Here is a 26,435-nt window from a genome sequence, read left to right on the forward strand (position 1 = left end):
CCTCTTTTTGTTGTTCTTTCCACCCTCTTTTCTCCAAAAAGCCTCCAAGATGGGCTGCACCCTAAGTGCAGAGGACAAGGCGGCAGCGGAGCGGAGCAAGATGATCGACAGGAATCTCAGGGAAGATGGTGAGAAGGCGGCCCGGGAAGTCAAGTTACTCCTCTTGGGTAAGGAGATACTACCAGGATGGGTATCCTTGGATTCTCTTTCCTCCTCTCGGGTTCTGTCCTCCTCCCCCATCCCTGCTCAGTTCTTTTCCTATTGCAATATCCAGTGGCAAGCGATCCATGGAATTGGAATTCATTTGTTACCCTTTGGTAGCATCCAGTTGTGCTTGTCGGTCTGCCTGGGCTGAAGTAAATTGATTTTGGGGGCTGCCTCTGCAAGGCGATGGATCATGCTCCACCTCTACCCTTTCTCCTAGTTAACCAGTTGTTCAGAGGTCCAGTGTTTTTGGCCATAAAATTAATGGAACAGAAGGCCCACCAGCCTTCGCAGCACCCTCATTAAAGCTGGGAAATGGGAGAGGTTAACTGTCTTTTGAAAGACCATTAATTCTCCATTACCTGATCTTTTATGCAAAATTAACAATAAACGCAGGTTTAATGGAATGCAGCTTTATTGCCACACATTCTAAACTCTTCCCTGAAGAATGTCATTTTGGCCTCTCTTGTTTGATGAGCAGGCCTGTGCTCCGACACGCTCCGCCCATGGCAGAAACAGGATGGCCAACTGGATAAATAAAGGGCTGAGAACCCTCGTGAGTGCAATTAACTCGTGGTGACTTACTGTTGAGAAATGCAGTAGAAATGTCCTTTAATGCATACCATTTTAATCTCTGAATACCTGGAAGGCTGATCGTGGGATGAAAACGAATACAGGAGTAGAACATCTACATTCAAAAAACATTCCCCATTCAAAGCGTTCCCCCTATGTTTTATAGGATTTGTGTTAAATGGGAGAGAGAGAGAGAGAGAGAGCATTCCTCTGACATCTGGAAAACAGCTGGTGTGGAATGCAACTCTTAGTAGTTTTTCTTCTCCCCCCCCCCCCAAGAATTCATATGTCTTCCCCTTTCCTCAGTTTCTTTCAATTTTTTGATGCATTAGCTTACCTTTCCTAAGCTTGTGCTGACTGGGGATTCTGGGAGTTTTAGTCTTAGCACTAATAGAAGGCACAAGGTAGGAAACTCTACATTAAATTATTGCTTATAACACCATATGGCATGCAGTAAGCTGTTTGTACTTAATATATTTATTATTCCAAGGTGTTTCCAAGTCAAGGCCTCTTCACTGTGATAGCACAAAATCCAGAATGTATGTGGTGTCTTAAATCCTTTGTTGCTGCTTTGCTGCAACAGACTAACACAACTACTTCCTTTAAAAACTCCCATAATACAGTGTTACTATATTGTTGCATTCTACCATGTATAAACAATATGATTACCCCACAATAAAACACTTCCTTGTATTCTAAAGAAACACCTGCTTTGGAAAATCAACCCAGCTAAATGACTTTTACATTGTTAGCTGCAAATGTGTTTACTCAAATACAAGTTTGACTGAATTCTATGTGACCCATGCCTCAGTACATGCGTAAGCCAAATCTTTTTCGCCCATAGTATTTCCCTGTTGGCTACAATGTCTACCAGAACACATACCCCAAAAGTATTGTGTGATTATCAATGTAAAGTTCATGAGTGTCATCCCTGTGTGTGTGGTGAGTTTACAAGTTTCCCTGGAAGTCAGTCTCACTGGATTTAGTAGAATTGAGTAGAATCCTAACAATAACACCATTGTCTAACTCAGCTCTCTGCTCAGTACTGAATTTTGCAACTTCTTGTCTCTAATAGGTTATAATAAAGCTTTTGTTTAAACTTCCAGTGAAGGGAACTCACCACTACTCAAGGCAATGTCTTACTGTCCACAGTGCTTGCCTTTGGCTGCTGTTTAGCCAAACATGGCTTCTTTGCCATTTCTACCCTGTTCTCTCCAGCAACATAAAACAAGTTCAGTAAGTCTGTTAGGTAGTTGCAGACAGTTATCAAGTCTCCTTAATCTTCTTTTCCCCGTACTAAATACATTCAGCTTGTTCAGAAAAGTTAATTTAGTGACTGGGCTCTTCTCAATGTTCTGTCACTCTCCCCATCATTCTTAAAACGTGCCACCCAAAAATCGACACAACACTTTTCAATATGCAGGCTAACTAGCAGTATTCAAAGTGATACTATTATTTATAATAATCTGGTTAGTATTCTTATGTTAATACATGTATTCATGCATATGGGCTTATCTAATCTTTTTAATGCTGTATCTGGTGAAACCCCGATGTGAAATAGGAGAGGGCAGATGGCTGTAATGCTTTTCTGGATGCCTTGTAGCAAAGTCAAGAAAAGATGAGAAAAATAAATATAAAAATGGTGTTTCTCCAGAGTTAACTTGTTTCAAATAAATTGGTTTAGCTATTTTTTTCATATTTTATCCTTAAATTTGCCTATGGATAGTATGTTAGCTATGCATTTCATCTTCCCTTTTGGCCTAGGCTGTCAGCAGTGCCTCTAATTCCCAGTTAATCTTGCCTTAGATTTGGGATAGTACAATTTAGATTAATAAAAGAATTTTTCAACAGGTGTTAGATCTCTGGACAGTAAACTTTAAACCTTCCTGAATGTACCTGTCACATTTATCTGCTTCTACTAAGAATTTAGGCTCTGTTAGAAACAATGATGAAAATATTGTTGTGATGAAGTAATCCATCATTTGTAATATGGGAACCACTGTTCTGGCTTATGTGTGTTTTTATAGGCTGATGCTTATGTTTGCCAGATGAGAGGCTAGAAGAACATTTTCCAAATTGAAATTCTGTTCCTTTTATTGTCCTGTAAAGCTGTGCTAAGTACATGGGAAACAAAAAATGAAAAAGTGTATATATTGTCTATGAGTCCTTGTATATTCATCAGCAAAGTTAAGTTATTCATTTAAGTGTCAATTCACAGTAATATTGTGGTAGAAAATGCCTTCAGCATAATTTCCATTTTAAATGAGATTTTTTGTTTGTCTCCTTTTTTGCTGATAGAACCTGAAAGAATTGAGGAGTACAGTTTACGTACTATTGTGGTGAATAATATTTAACATTTCATGTGGTTTAATAAAGTACACCACGAACTTCCTCCTTAAGTGTTTGTCAAAAACTATTTTTGAGCATGATTCAAAATAGTTGTAAATCTTACCTGGTTTGGCTGGTTTGAATTTACAAGGCACAAATTTCTTGAAACGCATAGTTTAGATTTAAATCTAGTACAAAGTTATGTATATTTAACTCAGGAGACTTTACTAGTTTAACTAGTAAACAAGCTGTGTAGCTTTTCTCTAAAGATTGTGCAACAAGTGGCAGGTTTCAGCATTTTTGTTTTAAAGGAGAAAACCTAGAACCCTAAAATCCACCAATTTGCTATGCAGTTTTGATTGGGGTTGAGCTAAATATATAAATGTAAACGAGGCAGAGTCAGTTACGTAGCGTACTCTGTGAGCCATGCCCTTGTATAATATTGAAGAACAAGTCTATTTTTAAGATAGTATAAATCAAGGGTTTTTTTAGCAATCTGATTTAAATGGACAGCTCTTTGTTTTTGTGATTATTAAATAATTTGACATAATTGCTTAAACCAGTGTGAACCATCCAATAGTCCATTTGATCTCAATATACCATTTGTCTACCCCTTAAATATATAACCATTATATTTAAGAACACAGTTCCTCTTACTTCATCTGTATATTTAGGTAGCTATGGGGGAGTGGTATGTGGAGTTCCTTTTCCTAGAGGTCTCAAATCCTAGTAATAATCTGAATTATATATTTAGTAAATATGAAACTATATATAAGATACATTGAGGAGCATCTATCTTCCCCCAATAATAGTCCTGTCCAAGTAGGGCTTAGTTTCTGTTTCAATCTTAAATCTAAAAATCTACACAATTACAGAATCCTGATTTGAGGTCTGTAGGTCTAAACATCTTTAAAACAGCAGATCTTTCATAAACATGTTTTTCTGAGTTGCAGCATTGATGCAATCTTTAGGCATTCATCTCTATCCCATAAAGTTAATTTTATTTTTGGTCTTCAGGCTTCAGAAAAGTAGAAATATTCTTTTCTTAGCTAGAAATGTTATCTCAATTTCCAATGTGAGCAGTTCAAATTGCAAAAAAAAAAGGCTGGAGGAAGTACAGGTAAATCATTCAGACTTTTTTTCCAGTCAACTGAACAGCTTATCCTATTCAAGTTAAGTGTGGATCTTGATTTAATGAAGGAACAGTAGAGTATGATTTTAGGCTCACAAAACCAGTCTAGCTAATATAAGAAAGGAAGAATCAGATCTGATGCCTGTTGTCAAAGCTTTGTTGAGCTACAAATAATGAAAACAAGAGATGTTCTATGCAAACAAGTGGGTTATAAAAATGCCAGAGATCCCAGAAAGGATTTGGAATATGTGTGGGAGATCCTCGATCCCCGTTTGAAAGTAGAAGATTATTTTGTATTAATATGGAATACGGACCAGAAAATTTGATCCATATTCTAAGATGGTAACTGTCAGAGTTTAGAGATTCATTAAAGCAGTAAAGTGTTATTAGATAATGAATGTAACTGTATTATATATCCTTTGTTTTTATGCTATTAGAACAAAGACAGTATGATAGCTTATTAGAATGCAAACATTCTGCTGAAACTTCATGGGAAAATACTGAAAGCTAACAGTGCATTTTCTGCCATTTTAACTAGTTTTCATATTTAAGCCTTAGGTCACAAAAATAAGAAAAGAAAAGAACCTTATAGAGGAAAAATCTGGAGAAAAAAAATGGCCCTGCCAATACACTACTGCCCAGGTCTGCTAAATAACTAAACAAATAAACAAACAAATGAATAAATAGTGTGGCCTACAGTCACAAAAGTTGTACCTGCCCCTTAAAAACAGGGAAATTAGTTCAAGGCAAGAACCAGGTCATTGAAGTCTAGCTTTTTAAATATACAGCTGAACATGACCCTCTGCTTTGAAAAGTGTTATGGAAAATATGCCCTCTTTCCTCTTATGGCAGTCTTGGAACTTTTGAGTTCCTTTGCTTGCTCATCTCTTGACTTAGAAACAAAAATTTGAAGGTTGCTGAATTAGTCAAGAAAAGGAAAGGGTGTTTTCCCTAACTTATAGGATCTCCCCTATTTGGGCTCTGACAACTTTTAGGAAAGGCCTAAAGTTTCCACTTAAGCATTTCACCGAGTAAACTCTTGCTGGTTGGAGTCTTAGTTAGAAGTGATGCTGATTTTGGAAGTATATTTTAATTGTTTTGTACTGTGCAGGTTTTAATGTTGATTTGATTAAACATTGCTGCTGTTATAGGTATCCTGGAAATATTTTCAGCAAAACATTTGCCAAGTATACTAATACAATTGGTGGATTGCAGTATAGGATTTCAATAAATAAATAACAAGAGATTTCATAGCTATAATTTACTTAATGGTGTTAATTATATAATAATGCACACTTAGGTAATCTGTGTCCCTCTAGATATTTTTTACTTAAACTTTTGTCCATTCTGGGTTGTGGACCATGGCAAGAAATGATAAGAGTTGTAGTTTAAAACAGCTTCTCATTTGGATTAAGATTCTAGTTAAATATTTTTAGAGTCATGCTGCAAATATGCAATATAACCTCAGCAGAAACAAAAAATTCTGAAGTTATTCATCCATGCTATTCATCAATATATCATAAATTCTGCTGAAAATATATTCATGAAACTGTTCCTCAGGCATAGGTCACAGTTTTTGTGAGCCCTCTATAGATGGTGTCAGTGCTAACTAGAGGAGATACTTTGAGATTATGACTCCCTAGAGTCTATAACATAATATGTTTATGATATCCCTTCCACTTTCCATACACTTTTCAGTTTTGAACTTAAAAAACAGGTGGGGCTGTTGAACAGCGAAACAATAGCTTCTTTATGGTTCTGTGTGCCTAGAGTTCATAGCCATGTAGAGACCATTTTCTTGAACTTGGGTGGATATGAAATGGCTAAGTACATGGACATTGGAATGTATAGGTAGTCCTCATTTAGAGGCCACAGTTGGGACCGGCAACTTGGCCGTTAAGCAAAGCGGTTGCTAGGTGAAAATGCGACCAAGCTTATGATCTTACTTCAGCTTTCCTTTGCTTTACAGACCTGTGAAGGTCGCAAATGTGAGGATTGGACGGGAATTTACTTTTTCATCACTGTTGTAACTGCAAATGGTCGATTTTAATCCACATTCATCACTATGTTAGGCGTGCCATACTGAGAATATGGAATAGATGCAAACCCAGGTTGTGCCCAAAAACACCTTTGTGGCTCTCAGCACAAGAAGCATTTTATAGACAGGAAATAACAGGCAAACACAAATGGCTAACTTATTGTGAGATACTAGAACTTTGTCCACGGGAATGTAAAATAAAATCAAGAGAAGAACTGGTGGCAGAGGGAGATAGTTGTCAGTGGTTCTCTTACTTACAACTGTTAGAAAGATTTAAAGTAGACAAAATAATTTATGGTTTTGAACATTGTAAGACTGAGTTTGAAATAGAGTTGTGTACAAATAATGAACATGTAATTGCTAATTGAAATTTGAAACAGAAGAACAAGTGAACGAATGTATGATAAAGTGGGCTAAAAACCTTCATTATGATATACAGATGGAATGATGGGAAGATAGGTGGTTGAAAGGATTGAATGTTATCCTGTAAGATGTTATAATCTTAAAGAGAAAAGATACAGTTGTCTTGATCTCAGAAAGCTTCACATAGTTCTTCTGACCAATAAAAACACCATGAGGTGATTAGAAATTTCTTCAAATTGTTTGCTAATTTTTTTATAGCTTTTTTGTCTGTAGCCTATTTTTTTGTCACACTCCTTTCTATTCTCCTTGTATTATATATAGTTACTCTTGACATAAGTTGTAAGAAATTTGATGCAACCGATAATAGCATTCTTCCCCATGAATTATATCTTTTTACTTCTTTTGCCTTCAGGACTGATAACTACTATAGCTATAACTGCTATATTTTACAATTCAGGTAGTTTACAAAGAAACCTGCTCCTTAAAAAAATCTTCATAGCAATCATTATTTCCTTTGGGAAGGGCATATGCAAATATAAAGCATCTCAAAATGTAACATGCAGAATGTGAGAAGGCCCACAGTGCTAATAATTTAGCTCAAGTGGAGTTCTGGTGATGAATTGATGGCTGTTGTGGAAGAATGTCATTGCCACACTTAATTGGCCATTTCTTTGAGGGGTGGAATGAGGCTGGATTAATATATCAGAGAAGTTGGGGGAGTTGGCAGAGTGAAATGGAGATAATAAATGAAAATGACTATTGGTCCATAATCAACCGGTTTTCTCAGTAAATGAGAGACAGACTGTAAGACCTGTGCCCTATGCCTAGAATGCTGCACTACCAAGAAAGAGATGATGAGATCATATGTTAATATAATCTCATTTTGGTGTTGTGGCAGTGAGATTTAAAAGTATATTTAACATTCAGAAGAAATTGAACCACTTCTGGTTAAATTAAACCTGGTTTTCCTGCAGTGGTAGCTATAATAATGTTTTAGTTTCTCCAAAGGGAAACTCAGATGGTTGAGTGCTCAGTCTTAGGATCAAGCAGGTTTGAGGAGCAACCAGAGAGAGCATCTGCAGGCATGTCTGTATCTCATGTTGTGCAGAGATTCAGACTTTTTGAAAATGATTGATTAGGGCAGCCTTCTTCCTTCCTTGCTCAGCAAAACAGCAGCAAAAAGAAACAGCCTAATAAAACAGACTCTCATCACACCTAAGAGTTGTGGAATATTGACCACCAGCTAAAAAACATAGTTAGCATGTTAAACCTTGTTTCATCATATATTTATGGAGAAGGTATGTGGCTGGCACTGTAGCCTTTTTTTTCCCACCGAGCACTGCTTGATTTTCCAAATGGAAAAATTCTGAGTGGAATTCCACAGGAACCAGCTGTACCAAAAAAAAAGTTTGAAGGTACCAAACACCTGATATCCAAAGTGGCACTTTATCTTTCAAACATGTCAGTTTTAGTACAGCACTGAAGAGAATTCAAATGTGGGGGGGTGTCACTTTACATGGATTACTGCTTATATTACAGTCTGTATGTGCTGTTTGCATGTATGGTGACCGTGTCTGCTTGCCTCTCATAAGCAAGCACCCAGGAACAGAGTTGAAGAGGAATTAAACCCTGATCTATTAATAGGTCTTCAAGTGATTTACAGTGTGATTGCCAAGGGTCTTCAGGGTCTACTTGTTAAAAAAAAAAAGAATGTTGCCTTAAGCTTTTGGAGAAAGGAGAAGATATATATTTGAAAATAAATACGTTGGTAGGAACTCAGATGCTAACTCATACTTCAGTATGCAAGTTTGTAGTGGATGTGCATTTGTATGCAAACATGTAGCACACACGATTAATTAGGTAAATGGCTATGTTTTCAATGCCATCATTTCCATCTGCCTGTAATTGGTAGACTTCTGATTTCTACCATAAAGTAGAACCCACAAATCGGAGGTCTATAGTTATGCGTAATTAAGAAATGAAAAGGAAGATCACTAGTAATATACAGACTTCCTTTTTCAAAGAACTTGAACTTCAGTTCTATTTGTTCAGAGAATCTTTCAGCTGGAGTAGAAATACAGTTTGCACATAGCTGACATTGTGTATATTGTGCGCAGTTTAAAATACGGATTTAAGCAGAAGGTTTCCATTAAATAACACATTGTGTTTTTGTGGTTTTCTTAGGAGCTGGTGAATCAGGAAAAAGCACAATTGTCAAACAAATGAAGTAAGTATATGTAAGAGAGAGAATATAAACTAAATAGAGTCAATGGATGACATAATTAAATGCGCTCTACATGGGGCTACCCTTGAAAAGTATCTGGAAGCTTCAGCTGGTCCAGAATGCAGCTGCGCGAGCTGTTTTTGGTGCCCCCAGAAGGGCACTTGTGACACCACTGCTGCGCGAGCTGCATTGGGTACCAGTTTGCTTCCGGGTCCAATTCAAGGTGTTGGTTATCACCTTTAAAGCCCTACATGGCATGGGACCGGGTTACCTGAGGGACCGCCTCTTCCCTCAGTCCCACCCGATCGTGCAGAGAGGGCATGCTGTGGACCCTGTCTCTAAGACAACTTCGTTTGGCAGGGTCCAGGAAGCAGGCCTTCTCTGCAGTGGTGCCCGCCCTATGGAACATGCTGCCCCCGCAGGTGAGACTGGCCCCATTGCTCCTGGCCTTTCGGCAGAGTCTGAAGACCTGATTCTGCCACCTCGCTTGGGGTGGAGAGGGGAATAGAGCTACATGGGGATGGTTGTTATAGACCACTCCTCCCACACTTGGACTGTTTTAGATGTTTCATCGCTTGGATTTTTTATTCTTTATTTCTATTTATTGTATTTTTACTGTATTTTACTTTTTGTATTATTGTGATGGTTTTAATCGCTTGTTGTAATCCTCCCAGAGGCCTCTGATGGGAGGAGATGGGTGGGGATAAATTAGATAAGTAAATAAAAAATAAATAAAATAATTAAAATAAAGCGTGATTTTTTTTTCTTGGTCAGAATTATCCATGAAGCTGGGTATTCAGAAGAAGAATGTAAACAGTATAAAGCGGTTGTGTACAGTAATACAATTCAGTCCATTATTGCTATCATAAGAGCTATGGGGAGACTGAAAATAGATTTTGGGGATTCATCCAGGGCTGTAAGTATTAACTTCTTAATGTCCTCCTTAAATACTGTTCTTCATTCTGAAATTAAGAATTCTTAAAATTAGGAACTTTGATACTCCTATTACTGTTCATTCATTAATTAATTCATTCATTTTTATTTTTTCCAATTAATTTCTGCTTGGGCAGAATAAGATCAATCTCCCATCCTGGAAAGGAAAGGAAAGGTTAAATAAATGTATATACTGTAATAGCTTACTTCATTTCAAATGGGATAAAACCTAATATGTGGAGAAAAACAGCTTTTCCTGGTCAATTTCAAAGCCCAACCCAAATAAAGTACAATTGTGTAAGGCTCCTCAAATTGTAGTATGTAAAAATAAAATAATGTTCTTAGTTTTTTCTAGATGGAAATTAAAAGTTCATAACTCTTCTGTGTCATCTCATTCATATGACAGTTACAGTTCTTATTGGAAAACTCCAATGCCCCTTATGTCCTAACAGTCAGGAACCACGCTGAGACGAGGAGTAGGTCTCTAGTGTTTATTACTGCTACATAAACAGAATCCTAACAAACTGAAGAAGCGTGGGAAAAACCCGGAGAGATAAACCCCAAAAGTCAAGGCGGGTCTGATCTGTGTCTCTTTGAATGGCTGCTTAATTCATCAGTACTACGCATGCGTTTTCCCCCCTGGATAGGGGCCCCCTCCTGCTCGCCATCAGTACTCATGACACCTTATTTATTTATCTAGCACATTTATATGCCATCCAATTTTAGTTGGCTTGGAAAGCTTACACTGGTATCAACATATAATGGTGATATAATGCCATAGATCTCTAAAAAGAGTCAATAAAATATATATTTAGATATCTTTCTAGATTTAAACTAGAACAGGTCTGGGAAATCCCATGCAATTATTTTCATCAGCATAGGGAGAAGAGAAGAGAACATTTGAAGATATAACAGTATCTTAAAAAGATTAAGTCTCTCTTAGGACTGAGGAAGTGGCTTATGTTATCTCTTTGATTATTTAAATCAAGAGTATTAGAAATCTCAAGGCAGTCTACAATAAATCTTAGATAATTTCAGGTCTCAATCTAAGTCTGATTCTGGATTGGAATAAAAAGTTCACTTAATGCCCAATGTTAAATGGGAAGTAAAAGAAAGACAAAGGCCCCTTATTACTCCATGGGATTAGAGAGGAGGGGTGTAATTTGAATAATGAATAGGCAAAAAACATTCTTCAGGAAGGTGTGGTGAAAGAGAGAGGGAGAAAGAGAGAAAACTCCAGCATGGTGTAGTGGTTAAAGTGCTGGACTAGGGACACACAGGTTCTAGTCTGCTCTTAAGCATGGAAGCCAGGTGGGTGACCTTGGGCCAGTCACTTCCTCTCAGCCCTAATCCATGTCAGGCTCTGGGACAAGCTAGCTAAAAAAATGGACCCCTTTGTCGCATTGATCATTGATACCTTTGCTTGTGGGAACTGGGTGAACACAATGTGAATCAAGGAGACCCTGAAATTAAGTGAACAAATGCTAAGAAGAATCTTAATCTCTCTCCCCTCCCCAACCCTAACCCTAACCCTAACCCTAACCCTAACCCTTGACTGAGAAATTCCAGTGAATTATAAAATACGCAGCAGTCACTTCCTGAAATTTATACGTGAGTAGTTATCTCTTGGGTCCTGCTCCTAAGAACTTAGTGTTGATCATGGGGTCCTGGAAACACTTTTTCGTGATTAATTTGGTTTACATGAATGGATTTTCCCTTCTTCTAAAATCACCTCCCAATAAGATATAAACCTGCTCCACTGCATTACTGCAGTGAAAATCTCAAAGATACCCCTGAGAAATGAATAATGGTATTGGAGCACTTTTTCTTTTATGATAGGATGATGCACGTCTGCTCTTTGTTCTCGCTGGAGCAGCAGAAGAAGGTTTTATGACAGTAGAGCTTGCTGGGGTTATCAAAAGACTGTGGAGAGATACTGGTGTTCAAGCCTGTTTCAACAGATCAAGAGAGTATCAGCTTAACGACTCAGCAGCGTAGTAAGTATGAAACCAGAACTATGCCTTCTGCTGCGAATCTATGACACAACAAATAAGAGCTTTGATTTTTGCAAAACAAGAACAACCAAAGCTACTTTTGCATGGAAATATACCTCCCTATAGATCTAAAATAAAACCATTTCAGATGTTACAAAAAGTCTGTTCTTACACCAATAAATATCTTACTGGTACAGATCCCTGCTGCTCCTGATTCTATTGAAGAATCGGAGACCATTACTATATAACCACTCTGACTATCTCAGTGATGATTATTTATTACTCCTTGTTGAAGTATTCTTTCTATTGTTGTGGAAAGGGACTCTAGGTTAAAATACTGTATATAATTTCACCCTCCTTTTGAAAACCATCATGTTGTTCCGTTTTCAGCTCTTTGCGAAGATCATGTGTCATAATACTACATAATGTGTCATAATAGTAATCATATTAATTACATTTCATTAATGATAAGAATTTGAATGGCAAATTAAATTTGTTTTAATTAAACTTTTTCTTTGCTACACCAACTTTGCCCTGGCCCTAACTACTTTGGGAAGTGTGGTCACTAGCATAACCCCCAAGCATTGCCTGCCCTCCTCCCCCTGCCAAAAAAACCCTCCCAAACATTAAACATAATTTTAAAAAAATGTGCAGGCCTTCTTTGGTCCTTTGTTTATTTTCTAGTTGTTTTGTATTAGTTTTCTAGTAGCAGCCAATTCCACAGATCTCAGGAGATTACAAGGTACACCTCTCAGCTAAAAGCCAACTGAGAAGAACCTCTTTATTTATAAATAAATAAAATAAGCATCTTTAGGAAATATGGCTGTGCCTTCTGTTACGCCTGCGTTTGCAACAGGTGACTTAATTTCCATTGAGATTACAACACATAACACCTTTTTCTGTGGCACATTCCTTCCAAGCTGCTGGTTCCTTGGATGGAAAGCTAACGTTCTACAATTATTCCAATTAGAATAATGATTTCTAGTGATTGTTCCGTATTTATTTAAAAATAAGTTCCATTGAGTTATGATTCTGCTGATAAGATTCTGAGTTATGATAGATATGCTGATGATAGCATATCTATCTAGAAGCAAGTCCCATCAAGTTCAAGCTTCTGGTAAACACTGGACTGGGAGTAAGTCCTGTTGAATACAGAAATGTGCACAACTGTATATTTCAAGCATTCACATGTTACATTAGTGTAGATGTTCTCTGAACAAATCTTCCATTTTTCCATGTAAGCAACATGCCTGTTGATTATGCTTCAAGTTTATCACAGAACTGCTACTTCCAGGACTTGCCAACCACAGAGATAGTTTTGCTAGTCATAACTTGAAGAGAAGAATTATGAAGGCTATTTGGTGTTTAACTTTTAGCTAATAATTTGCTATTGCTTAGCATGGTGTAGAAGGGACGCGGTGGCGCTGCGGGTTAAACCGCTGAGCTGCCGATCAGAAGGTCGGCGGTTCAAAACCGCGCGGCGGGGTGAGCTCCTGCTGCTCGTCCCAGCTCCTGCTCACCTAGCAGTTCGAAAACATGCAACTGTGAGTAGATCAATAGGTACCGCTTCGGCGGGAAGGTAACGGCGTTCCGTGTCGTCATGCCGGCCACATGACCACAGAGGAAGTGTCTACAGACAACCGCCGGCTCTTCGGCTTTGAAACAGAGATGAGCACCGCCCCCTAGAGTCGGACACGACTGGACTTTACATCGAGGGAAACCTTTACCTTTACCTTTAGCATGGTGTACGAATTCAATCTTAGTACTTGACTTTGTAGCCATCTTCTGAATAGTTTTCTGTAACTTCTAAAAAATGAGCCTGTTGGCCATATAACATAGACCAGAGTTCCTGAAAGCAGTCTGCAACTTTAAAGCAATTAAAATAATATTTTGGTGAAGCTAATCTTTATTATACATACAGTTCATTGTAAAATTAAAAGGTCTTCAATATTTATTCTGTCTTATCAGCTATCTGAATGATTTGGACAGAATAGCCCACACTAGTTATATCCCAACACAGCAAGATGTCCTCAGAACTAGAGTGAAAACTACAGGAATAGTGGAAACTCACTTTACTTTCAAAGATCTCCACTTTAAGTAAGTAATGGCATCAAATATGTGATATTTTGTGTTCAATGTGTTATTAAAATATTTTCTCTGCGTTACACATGGGAAGAGGATCTCTCTCTGCCCAGAACATAGTTCAGAATATTTTTGAGCTGGCAAGTACTGGAAGAATTCCATGTCTTGTACATGCTGAAAGGTCACTGCTTCTGTGCTTCTGTTAAGTTCCACTTCTGCCATCACATTATGAAGAAGCTCTGCAGGCAGCCAATGAACCAAGCTGTATAATTGCAGTATTATAATTAATCAAAAGCAAGACCTTCTTAGTGTATGTTTTCAGAGCTTGGTTCCTGTCTTCTCATGCAGCTTGTAGAGATAGTTTTACAAGGACACGGGGCTTATAGGAGTGGTTAGGAGTAAGTTAGAAAAAAATAGTTTTGTTTCAGATCTTGTTTTCTTCCACTTCAGGTGCTGTTGTGTTTTGGTGGTGACAGGTGAGCTGAAGTGAAAGGAAGTGGCAATGAGAAAGGAGAAAGGAGTTTAATAGAAGTGGAACAGGTGTTTGAGTTATGCCTTGTTGCTTCTGTTATTACTATGAGCAGCAGCAAGTATTTGAAGTACAAATAAGGAATCAATAGAATCGGGATAAGACCCAGACTATGCAAGAGGAGATTTAGATTTTGTTTATGTACATGTGTACGTATTTACTTACAGAATTGCCTTCCCATTTTGCCTCCTGTGTAGGGTCAATACAAGCATCACCTTTTTATTTAGTTATTTGTTTCGCTATGCCGTACAGTGCTGGCCCTATCTCAGGACTGTTCCCCCCACATTGTTTGCACTGTCCTGGCTTAAATAGAATTGAAAGTTCTCTACCATTAATAAGGGACGTGGTGGCGCTGCGGGTTAAACCGTTGAGCTTGCTGATTGGAAGGTCGGCAGTTTGAATCTGCGTGATGGGATGAGCTCCCGTTGCTAGTCCCAGCTCCTGCCAACCTAGCAGTTCGAAAACATGCAAATATGAGTAGATTAATAGATACTGCTTCGGTGGGCAGGTAACGGCATTCCGTGTAGTCATGCCGGCCACATGACCATGGAAGTGTCTATGGACAAACGCCGGCTCTTCAGCTTTGAAACGGAGATAAGCACCGCCCCCTAGAGTCGGACATGACTGGACTTAATGTCAAGGAAACCTTTACCTTTACCTACCATTAATACTCTGCTCAGCACTAAGACCAATTTCTTATGTTAAGTATACTATGGATAAACTTTTGCTACAGCTGTATTCTGTGTAATCTATGCTCATTAGTAACCCCCCTTTCCTAATTATTTAAGAGTTCTAATTAGTTTATTCTATTTTGTTAGCAGAAATAACTGAAGTTCCACTGAGTCCTGACAGATATACCGTAGCAGTTGTTTTGTCTACTGCTACTCATCAAATAATGCAAGGCCCTTGTCCATCTAGCTGTGGGGGTGGGTTAAATTTTGTTTGTAAACTTAGTTTTATTCCTATTTGTCAAGTGCTTCTTCTTTTGAATCAGTGCCATTAACTTTAAGTTTCTTTTAAATTGTCTGATTGGGTTGTTTTACTGTCTGCTGGCATAAATCATGACTTTCTTAAGCAATCATTCTTCACTATAAGTCTTTCTGATTCAGGAGTTACTTGACCTGGTTGTGGGAGAACCAACAGGTAGTTCTAGTTATGTTTCCATCTGAGGTTTCCTGTCTTCTAACTTCTCATAATTTTACCCTTTTTAACCCTGACCGTCAGGCCCAGCCCAAGAACAACAGAGAATCAAACCAACCTTCAGTTCTTTATTTGCCAATGCCAAACAGACAGAATCTTGCCAGACTAAAGCTACTCTACCTATCCTAAGGGGAAATAATCCAGGAAGGCTCTAGGGCGGGGCTACTCTGAACCTCTTAGTCTTCCCACATTCCAGCTCTGGCCTGTGTTTTCTCTTATCTTGGTCCCCTCCTTGGAATGTGCCCCCTCTTTCCTCAGAACCATCTCACTGACTCTACCACAAACCACCACCACCACCCATCCCCAGTCCATGAATGCAGTAATGTCTTGGATCTTGTCTGGTCTTAAGATATGATCTTGACATAATTTACAGCAGTGCCATCTTCCCAATGTATTGTTCAGTTTTCTTTGCAAGGCTTATCAGCACTCCCAGAAATGCCTGTATAGTATATCCAGGCTAATCTATCTATCTATCTATCTATCTATCTATCTATCTATCTATCTATCTATCTATCTATCTATCTATCTATCCATCCATCCATCCATCCATCCATCCATCCATCCATCCATCCATCCATCCATCCATCCATCCAATTTTATTACCGCCCATCTCCCCCAAAAGAGGGACTCTGGGCAGCTTACAATAAAATCAAGCTACAACAATAAACGTTAAAATCTCATAAAGATCAGACACATTACAAATATAAAATGCAATAAATAAATATAATTAATATATAATTAATATATTTAATTATAAATAATTAATGAGGCTTCTCTCAGATCCTTTGCATTGCTTGTGCTCCTAATGTTGTCAGATATTAAACTTGGATGGGCCCTACAATCAGTAGATGCTTTCACATTTTCTTGGTTTTTTACAAGTATTTTAGACCATGTGCACATCAGTCTATATAAACCTCTAAACGTGTATTATGTTATCTTGTATTTTTAAGATTACAGCTGATCTAATATGTGGGCTATATGTTGATACTAAAGTTAGATCTGCTTATTTTTGAAAGTGGACTCTTCCTATCTCTATCAGGTTTTTGTCTTATACAGAGATGTTATGCCTTTTATGTTGTTACGTTATTACTGTAGTGTTCTAAACAGTACTAGTGCATACCTTCATTGCACAATGGAACTCATTAAAAAACCCTAAATAGGTAGCTCACTAATTGATGCCATAGTCAAACAGGTAATTACTAAGAATCTTCATCCATAACTTCATCAGGAATTGTGTGCAGGGAGAATTCAAGTCAGGCATCTAGAATGAAAATATTGAGAAAGTCCTAATAAATTGAATAAAGCTATTTTTCAGGGTGACCTCTCTAAAACGTTTACCTTCTTTAGGATCAAGCAAAACAAGTTTATTTGAACCTTTCTTTTACTATGAAGATTGCAAACAATTAATTTATCATGGCTCTCTGCAGCCCCTGGCCTCTTGCCTGACAAACAGGATCCAAGATAATACTGTCAGCTCCATGTACTTCTTCTCCCATTGATCCCTTTCTCTTTATGCTTTATTTTTGAAAAAAATATATTCTCATTTGTGCTAAGGAATAATTTGATTTTAATTGTATACTGTATTATATTTTGCTTATGAGATACTGTAGTTCATCATGTGTATCTTGTGGTAGATTTAGTGATAAGATGTGAAATAAAGAAAGCTACTACTGCTTCATAATTTTGATACTATCTTTGGTAAAAACTTCAAATGAATATAAAATCAGTTTCCTGAAAACTGTCATAATATAGTTTACATTAACCTTGGTTAAAAGAGGGGATTTTATAAGATCACCAACTCTGTTTTTCTGTACATGAGTGAACAGATGACAAATATGTAAAGCAGAATTGTTGTAGATAGGTTAAATTATTTTATTTTGCTAAAAAAAATGAAATAGAGTAAAAAAAATCAATCGATCGATCATTTATCTTAAAATATCAAAAGCCCAAAGGAAACTTAGCCATGCTGTCACAAAAGAACTCTGATAGGGAGAATGTTTAATGAGAAAAAAAAACACACTGGGTGGGAACGTATGCCAGTGTCAGAGAGCCTGTCCCACCATTCAGTCCCAACCTTCATGGCATCTGTAACCAATACTGATGATGCCAAAATAACAACTGCTGAGTGACATCATGCAAATGCCAAACTTAAATTCTTGTGTTGGGATACCTAATACAAGTATTATGTTGTGATGTTTGTGTGATGTCATTACACACCTGTCACCTCTTGCTCTTTCTCCCCCTTGGCCCTCCATGGATGCTCATGACTCTTCTCCAATTTTTGGAACAGAAGTTGCCACATTGTCTGTAACAATCCTAGAAGGAGCAGGAAATGCCGATGGAATCTGAAAAGTGTTTTGCAGCCATCTAATTTGATTTGCTAATCAAAGTGCATCCCTGCTTTGATTTTAGAAACAGCTTCAGTGCGGTGACTCAGTTGAAGCTTCAAATCCAAGGCCACTTCAGGGCTTTGTATAGACTTCAAGGACTAACTACAACAGCATTATAAGCAGAGATCATGAAGTGCTCTCCAGTAGATCTCCAGCACAAAAATATGTGCAGTGCTTCTATATTAAACATAAAACCATGAAGAATCTGTTGTTCATTCATTCAGTTTGTAACCTACTTTTTAATTTAGTTCAGTAAAAAAGATGGGCGGCAGAACACAGAACTGAAAAACAGAAATTGAAGATCCTGGGAAATAGCAGCTCCAGATGTGACACATTCGACAGCTTGTGAATGACAGTCTAATCTGCAGAACCCAAAAAAGAAAAATTGTCATATGTACTAATGAACACAGAGATATGTCATGTATAATGTGAAATGGGTTTAATTTTGCTTTCACATGTACAAGGTATTTTGGAAACTGTTTTCCATTCTCTAGGCTTTTTTTTATAGCCTTTTTCTTCAAATATAGCTGCTCTAATTAATTTTGGTCTCAGTAGAATCCGGTCTTAAAATCAGCTGCTGATTTGTTTGGCTCTTGTTTTACAGGATGTTTGATGTTGGAGGCCAAAGATCAGAACGTAAAAAATGGATTCACTGCTTTGAGGGGGTTACAGCTATAATTTTTTGTGTGGCACTTAGTGATTATGATTTGGTCCTGGCAGAAGATGAAGAAATGGCAAGTAATTCCTTTTTTAAAAAAAATCCTCTAATCTACAATTTGCCTAGGAGGACATCTGGTTTGTTTGTTTGTTTGTTTATTAAATTTATATGCTGCCCAACTCCCAGAACTCTGGGTGGTTTACAAATTGTTAAATCCATTAAAACCAGAAATCAACACAAAACCAAAAAAGAACAAAGATGGCAGAAATAACAAACCCAGTTGAGAATAAAGAAAAAGAAGAAAAGGTGGCTCTCACTCACCAAAGGCCTGGGTAAAGAGCCAGGTCTTCAGGGCCCTTCAAACACCAGTAGGATGGGGGCTGTTTGGATCTTAGGGGAAACCTCCTTCCTGAGGGCAGGTGCTACTACAGAGAAGGTGCACTTCCAGGGTCCCCAGATATGGCATTATTAAATGATGGAGCCTAGAACTCACCAACCCTGCCAGATTGAACTGGCTGGGCAGATACTATGGGTAACCAGGCCATCTTGAGATGTGTTGTTGCTTAAAAGATCATCTGCTGTATGTTCATAATCATCAAAGAAATGATTGCTTGGAAATTTTATTTTCAATTCTTGTATTTGACTGGATTTTGGCCCTGGTTTGTAGAGCTTCATTTCTATAATGTTAAAGTAAAATTCAATGAGTGATTAATAGAACGGTTTAAGTAGTGAAAGTGTGTGTCTTCTATATGCTTCCCTTGCTTGCATATATTGAGTCCATTCTTGCTTCTATGACTTGAAAATTAGAGTAAAATCTCAAATATATTTATATCCCACTTTTCTTCACAACCTTCATCTGGTCTATAGCACTCCATCATCCCGTTTTCCCCACAACATCAACCCAATGGGATAAGTTGGATTGGGAAATAATGAAGGACCCAGAGTCCTTTATGTTAAGGGTGGACTTTAACCCAAGACACTCCAGTCCTCAGTCCAGCACCTTAACCACTACCCTGGACCTTAGCATCATTGGAGTTGCCAAAGTATAATAGCCTATCTCTAATCATTTGTCTAAATGGACAATCAAATCTACCAGTATGATCCTACCTGCTCTTGCGTTCCTGTATCTTTTTCCTGCATTGAAAGTTGATTTTGAACTGTGGAGTTCTTGGTGCTCTCTGAGCCTTTTGTTTTCTTGCAGATGTTTCATTGCAGGATCAGGCAACATCTTCAGTGCGAAAAGGGAGTGGGCCTGGAGGAAACACAAGAAACCATCAACAATCTTCAATGGAATAAAATTCACAAGGGAAGAAGAAAACAACAACACACTGCCCTTCTTGGACATCCTCATCAGTAGAGGAAATGATGGCAAGTTAGAAACACAAGTCTACAGGAAAGCTACCCACACCAACCAAGTGCTCCGTTACCAAAGTAACAACCCAACCTCCCACAAGAGGAACTGTGTAAGAACATTATTCAGACGAGCACTTACTCACTGCAGCAACCCAGAACACCAGAAAAAGGAAACAGATCATCTGTACAGCATCTTCCAGCAAAATGGATATGCCCCCAACTTTATCAAAAACTGCCTCACCACCCAACCCACTACAACCCAACCAACAGAAGCTATGAAAAGGATAACACTGCCATACATCAGAAACATCTCAGAAATTACCAATAGACTGTTACAACCACACGGTTGTAGCACCCTAACCCTAAACCAACTAAAACTCTTCAAAACATCCTAAGTATCCCAAAAGACTCAGTAGCCCAAGAAGAAAAAAAAAAAAGGAGTTATCTACAACATACAGTGCAAGGACTGTAAGAGCCACTAGGTAGGACAGATGGGCAGAAGACTAGCAGAGCGCATCCACGAACACCAACTGGCAGTCAGAAGACATGACAAAAACTCCTTAATGTCATAACACATGGACAGACTTAACCATACTTTCAACTGGGAAACTATGAGCATCCTAAGCCAAACCAAATCCAAAAATGCCAGAGAATTCCTGGAAGCCTGGCACTCAGACAAAACAGCCATCAACAGACACATAGAGGTAAACAACATTTACGTACCATTCAAAAGGGACAATAGAAAAGCCAAAAGACCAGAACACCTCCTCGCCAGCAATCAACACCCAGATATGCAAAGATTAACACCAGGATTAACACCAGATGAACAATCAAACAGCACAATATACCCTAATCAAGGAGCTATTGACTCAGTCAATCAACCAAGCAGCAGACAACAGCCCAAACAACTCCCAAGGAGAGAACAACACCCCCACCAACACAAGCAGGACAAGCCACGGTATATAAACTGAGAGCAAGGCCCACTCCCTGTTCGCACTGATGATGTTGCCTAGTCTGGCAATGAAACGTCTGCAAGAAAACAACAAGGCTCAGAGAGCACCAAGGACTTCAAAGTTGATTTTGGACAAAATCCAAAACTTCTTCCCTAAACATGGGCATATGTGGAAGAAAACAATTCAGGTAGATAAAGGTTCGGTGTAGTGGTTAAGGTGCTGGACTAGGACCAAGAAGACATGTGTGCTATGCTTACTAGTTCTCCTTAGGCATAGAAGCCAGCTGGGGTGACTTTTGGCCAGCCACTTTCTCTCGGACTTTGGAAAGTTGAAGAAGCATTCTGAAAAAAACATGATGGCAAACCACTTCCACAGTGTTACCAAGAAAACTGTGAACCTATACATGAAGTCACCAAGAATCAAGACACTCCCCTCCCTACTCCACCCCAAAAATAGTGGTGGCATGGACTTGCACTTCACAGCATGCCAACTTCCTCTAAGTTATTTTTTAAAGAAAATATTTATGATAAATAAAGTTTGCAAGGCAACCAAAGGAGGCTGTGACTATATATCTGTGTTCATAGATGTCAGTTGCATGCTCCTGTTCTAAAAAAATGGTATAATTTAATCTCACTTGACCAATTTAGCAGGGGGAGGGGATTATTGCAATTTTCTATTTAGTTTGCCTTTAGATGAAACAGTATTCTGTTTTTAGGGATTTGCTTGTTTCTTTCCAAATAGTTTTCTCTCTGTTAAAAATACTTCTTAGAAATAATCATGATACTGTAACTACACTGTAAAATACTATAAAAATACTTTGTTTTGGTAAGGTAGCACAAGCAAGCAATAGCTAAACTATTTTAGATGGAGTTACATTAACTGAATTATGGATTTCATTGTATGAAATAAGTATCACAATTTTTTGTTCTTGTTTATGTAGACTGACTGTTCTTTTCTTGACGTATTTTTGAATTTCCTGATATACAGAGAAGTAAGGAAGGATAAACTGATATATTATCTTTTTTTTTCAATTGCAGAATAGGATGCATGAAAGCATGAAATTATTTGATAGTATCTGCAACAATAAGTGGTTTACAGACACCTCTATTATCCTCTTCTTAAATAAAAAAGATCTCTTTGAAGAAAAAATTAAAAGGAGTCCTCTAACTATTTGCTATCCAGAATATCCAGGTATATCTATATATGTGTTTTATGCAGGGAAAAAGGGGGTTGAGGGAAGAAGGTTGAAAAGGAGAATTAGTGTCCTGAAACTTCTGAGCACAGTAGATATTGACTAAAACATTTTTTTCCCCTAAATAATAAGTATCTGATAAGATTTGAATGGTTTTTATGGAATTACCTACATACTCTGCATTTCACCTCTCATATAAAGTAATGTGATATTTTAATATTTGAACTAGCATTGTTATTGAGTGAAGTGAAAGTAGCCTGCACAGACATAAGGTCTGTGTGATTGCATGTAAGTGTTTAACTTGCTAGCACTCTTTGCACTTAGCTGTAGCAGACTAACATTTACTGCACTGAATATAAGTAGTCCTCGCTTGACAACCATTCATTTAGTGATGGTTCAGACTTATGATGGTGCTGAAAAAACTGGCTTATGACTGGGTCCTCACACTTATGACTGTTGCAGCATCCCCACAGTCACATGATCACAGTTTGGGTGCTTGGCAACTGGTTTGCTTTTATGACCATTGCAAAGTCCCGTGGTCACATGATCGCCATTTTCAACCTTCCTGGCCAGCTTCTGGCAAGCAAAATCAATGGGGAACTGCGTGATTTGCTTAATGATCATAAGTTTGCTTAACGGCTGTGACGATTCACTTAATGACCGCTGCAAAAGGTCATAAAATTGGGTCGGATTCGCTTAATGACCTCTTCACTTAGCAACCAAAATTTCAGTCCTGATTGTGGTCATTAAGCGAGGACTACCTATAGTTCCATGTACAGAAGTAAAAAGTAATTTAGAGAGTATAGTAAATGGACCTATTAAAGCATTGGCAACTCAAAGCAAGGGCAGGCAGCCCATGGTCCCCATAGGGCTCAAGACTGTACCACTAAAATTTGGTGGCAAAGATTCCATGACTAAATTTCAGCTGCAAGATTTCTCTTCCCCTTTTCTTCCAAAATTAATACAGGAGTGGACATGGAAAGTCTCTTACTCCTAGTTCTCAACTTACAAGCGTTCGTGGTCCAAAACTGCTGGCTTTTGATCTGATTTTGGGCTTGTATAGTGTTTTTAAAAGGAGAACCCTTGATGATGGTTATGGGCCATCAAGTTGGTGTCCATATTAGTAACCACACATTTTCTCTGGGATAAATTCTGGCCCTTTTATTTCTGCTGGTGTTATTACATCCTTGAAAGATCTTTTCTGGATTAAGAGAAAGGCTGTATTTTGGGGTCAAAACTCATCCCTGTCATAAATAATCGTTTAGAAAAGGTAATAAGAACACCCTTCCATTTCCTGTGTAAATTTTAATTTTGGAATATTAAAAAGATCCTATTGTTGAGGAATTTTTATTGTAAACTGCCCAGAGTCCCCCATTGGGGGAGATGGGCGGTGATATAAATTTAATAAATAATAATAATAATAATAATAATAATAATAATAATAATAATAATAATAATAATTTAATCCAACCCAATAAAGTCAACCAGAGGGAATTGTAACAGCAGCAAAATATTTTATTTAACAAATTAAGGATCCATAGAGACTCCTACCATGATGTAGAGAGTTAAGACTAAGCCATAGAAAATGTCTTTTCTATAGGCTGTGGAGTATATTCAGAACTAATGTAGGTTATTTAGGGAATGGCTTTCAGTATGTTAAATTAGGGAAATCACATATATTAGTTGTAGCTAAACTTAACATTCTTACCTATGCATAAATCATGCAAGATCTATTCTAACAGAGGTTCTTTTGGTGTTGTTTGTGATCTTGGCAAGGCCTACAGTATGTACACTTACCTATTCCTGACGTCATGCCGGTCTGAGAATAGAGAATGAGGGAGCCATTTGCTTAGCTGTACAGACAATTTTGTTTCCTACAAGGGGAGGAGTGGCTAAGATGGGCACCAAGGTTTTTTTTTTAGTAAGGCAACTTACTAAAAGGGCTGTTACACACACAAGAAATATTTTATAAAGAATACTAAAGATTTCATGAAGAAAAATATTTTCCTCCACACTGTGAACAAGCTAATACAAATGATATATTATTACTTTTGGTACCTATTACAGTAAAGCCTAATGAAACCATTAGTAGTTTGGAGTAGTGGTTAAGGTAGCCTTTCTCAACTTTTTGACCCTGGAGGAACCCTTGAAATATTTTTCAGGCCTCAGGGAACCCCTGCACATTCAGGCTCAAAGATAGGCCAGAAGTTACAGAATTATTATATTCATTTCATGGGTAGGTCTGTATATATGCGTTAACACTGTTCTTAAACTAAAAATAAAGAATGCAACTTATCTCTTTAATAGGAAGTTGCCTGAATTTGAAATATTTTGTTAAATAAATCATGATCTCCCAGGCAACCCCTAGTGACCTCTCGCAGAACTTTAGGGTTCCACAGAATCCTGATTGAGAAACCCTGGGTTAAGGCATCAGGCTAGAAACTGGGAGACTGTGAGTTCTACTCCAGCCATATGCACAAAGCAAGCCGGGTATCCTTGAGCCAGTCACTCTCCCTCAGCCCTAGGAAGATGGCAATGGCAAACCACCTCTGAAAACTGCAGGGACTTGTCTAGGCAGTCGCCAGGAGTCAACCCTGACTCAAAGGCACCAATATCTCCATCTCCATCTATCTTAGGGATGTGCAAGGTGGTTGCAATGCACTTCAGCAAAGAGCTTTGTACCACAGAAGTGTTGATTCTGAAGGTGGCATGGAAAAGAAGATGTGCACAAACCTCCATCAAAGCCAAACACCATCAAACCTTTTCCCAGGCCTCAAATTTCTTAAAATGTAGCCCTTTGCTGAAAACAACTTCAGCAATTTTCATATCTCAAGAAGAGGATTGTTCAGTCAGTTTATTTAAAAGCTGTGTGCGTTGGTACTGTTCCAAACTTAACATGTCAAAATCTGCCCTTGTTTTTCTTTTTAGGATCAAATACATATGAAGAGGCAGCTGCATATATCCAGTGTCAGTTTGAAGATCTAAACAAGAGAAAAGACACAAAAGAAATATATACCCATTTCACATGTGCTACAGATACAAAGAATGTGCAGTTTGTATTTGATGCTGTAACTGACGTAATCATAAAGAATAACTTGAAAGACTGTGGTTTATTCTAAACATTTACATCCAACTGTACTTTTTTTTTTTTTTATAAAAACCAAATGTGCTTTTTTAAAAGACCATGAATACTTTCTGGGTTTTTTTTAAAATTTATTTATTTATATAATGTATTTTTTGTGGCCTTGGGTTAAAGAATCGGCTCACAAACTCAGTTTGGCTAGTTTATGTGGTAACAATGCATTGCAATGACCAGGCCAGTGTAGTCTTCACTTCTGTAAACCATTGTCTATATGTTCATTGGACAGGTTTGAATAATACTTGGCAACTGGGGGCACCTGCTGTGGAGCATTGTCCACAGAGTCAGTAGGATTCCTATGACTATACAATTGAAGTCCTGCCCCTTTTCCACGTGTAACACTTGTAAAAAAGGGCCAAGCCTTCACTGTGGCCTCCATCTTGACTTTTTTAAGCCGTACTGCAGATGCCTTGTTGGCAACAAATACCTTGATTGTGCATTTACTTGTGACCATCAGTGTTTGGTTTATATAAATATTGAACGCAACATTTAAATAATTTGTTGCATCTTATAGAGTGCTCATGTTTTGAAAGCTGTTATTTCAGTACGATAGCAGGATTTTGCTTTTTGGATTGTTCAGTATACTTCTAAAAATCCTTATTTTTCCTATTATGCATGTTGCCTTTTTTCTTAGATTTTATTTATAGATCTGTAATTAGTATTGTAAACTTTCTCTTGCATAAAGGAGTATTTCCACTTGCTCAGGATTAAATGGTAAATGGCTCAACCATTTTCCTAGAGTTAGTTTTCTTCAAACCCAGTGTTTAATGTTTGAACAACCTTTCCTCCCATCTTTATTCCTCAATGTCAAGTAATTAATAGAAAAAGAGAACTGTGGGTGAGAGCTAAAATGGGACGACACAATATCTCTGTGTGTTGGTCTCTCGAAAAAGCTAGTCTATGCATTCTAGATTTTCATTTGTCATCACTGAAAGCAACACACAAGTGTCAGAAGCATTCAGGCTGAGCTGGATTTTGGTCTATCTTGCAGTGGTGGAAAATGGTATCCTTATTGGCTTACTCGTCCTCCAACAAACAGGGATTGGGAACAGGCCTCTATGACAATGGACTTTCTAGCCATCACACAGGGCAGCATAGCAGTGGAGTGCTGGCATGCTTAAAAGAGAATGACAAACAGGAAATTCAGGAT

The 26,435-nt window shown here is 37.9% G+C and overlaps 1 protein-coding gene across 1 annotated transcript; it reads left to right on the forward strand.

Moving 5' to 3' along the window:
- GNAI1 (G protein subunit alpha i1) lies at positions 1-25,352 on the forward strand. The gene is made up of 8 exons (XM_063308088.1): positions 1-167; positions 8,823-8,865; positions 9,637-9,778; positions 11,635-11,792; positions 13,758-13,886; positions 18,595-18,724; positions 21,992-22,145; positions 25,075-25,352. The coding sequence occupies exons 1-8, from the start codon at positions 50-52 to the stop codon at positions 25,263-25,265; spliced, it is 1,065 nt and encodes a 354-aa protein (XP_063164158.1). The 5' UTR covers positions 1-49; the 3' UTR covers positions 25,266-25,352.
- Positions 25,353-26,435: the final 1,083 nt, after the last annotated feature.

The sequence above is a fragment of the Candoia aspera genome, chromosome 7, assembly GCF_035149785.1.
Source record: "Candoia aspera isolate rCanAsp1 chromosome 7, rCanAsp1.hap2, whole genome shotgun sequence".
Classification (NCBI taxonomy): Eukaryota; Metazoa; Chordata; class Lepidosauria; order Squamata; family Boidae; genus Candoia; species Candoia aspera.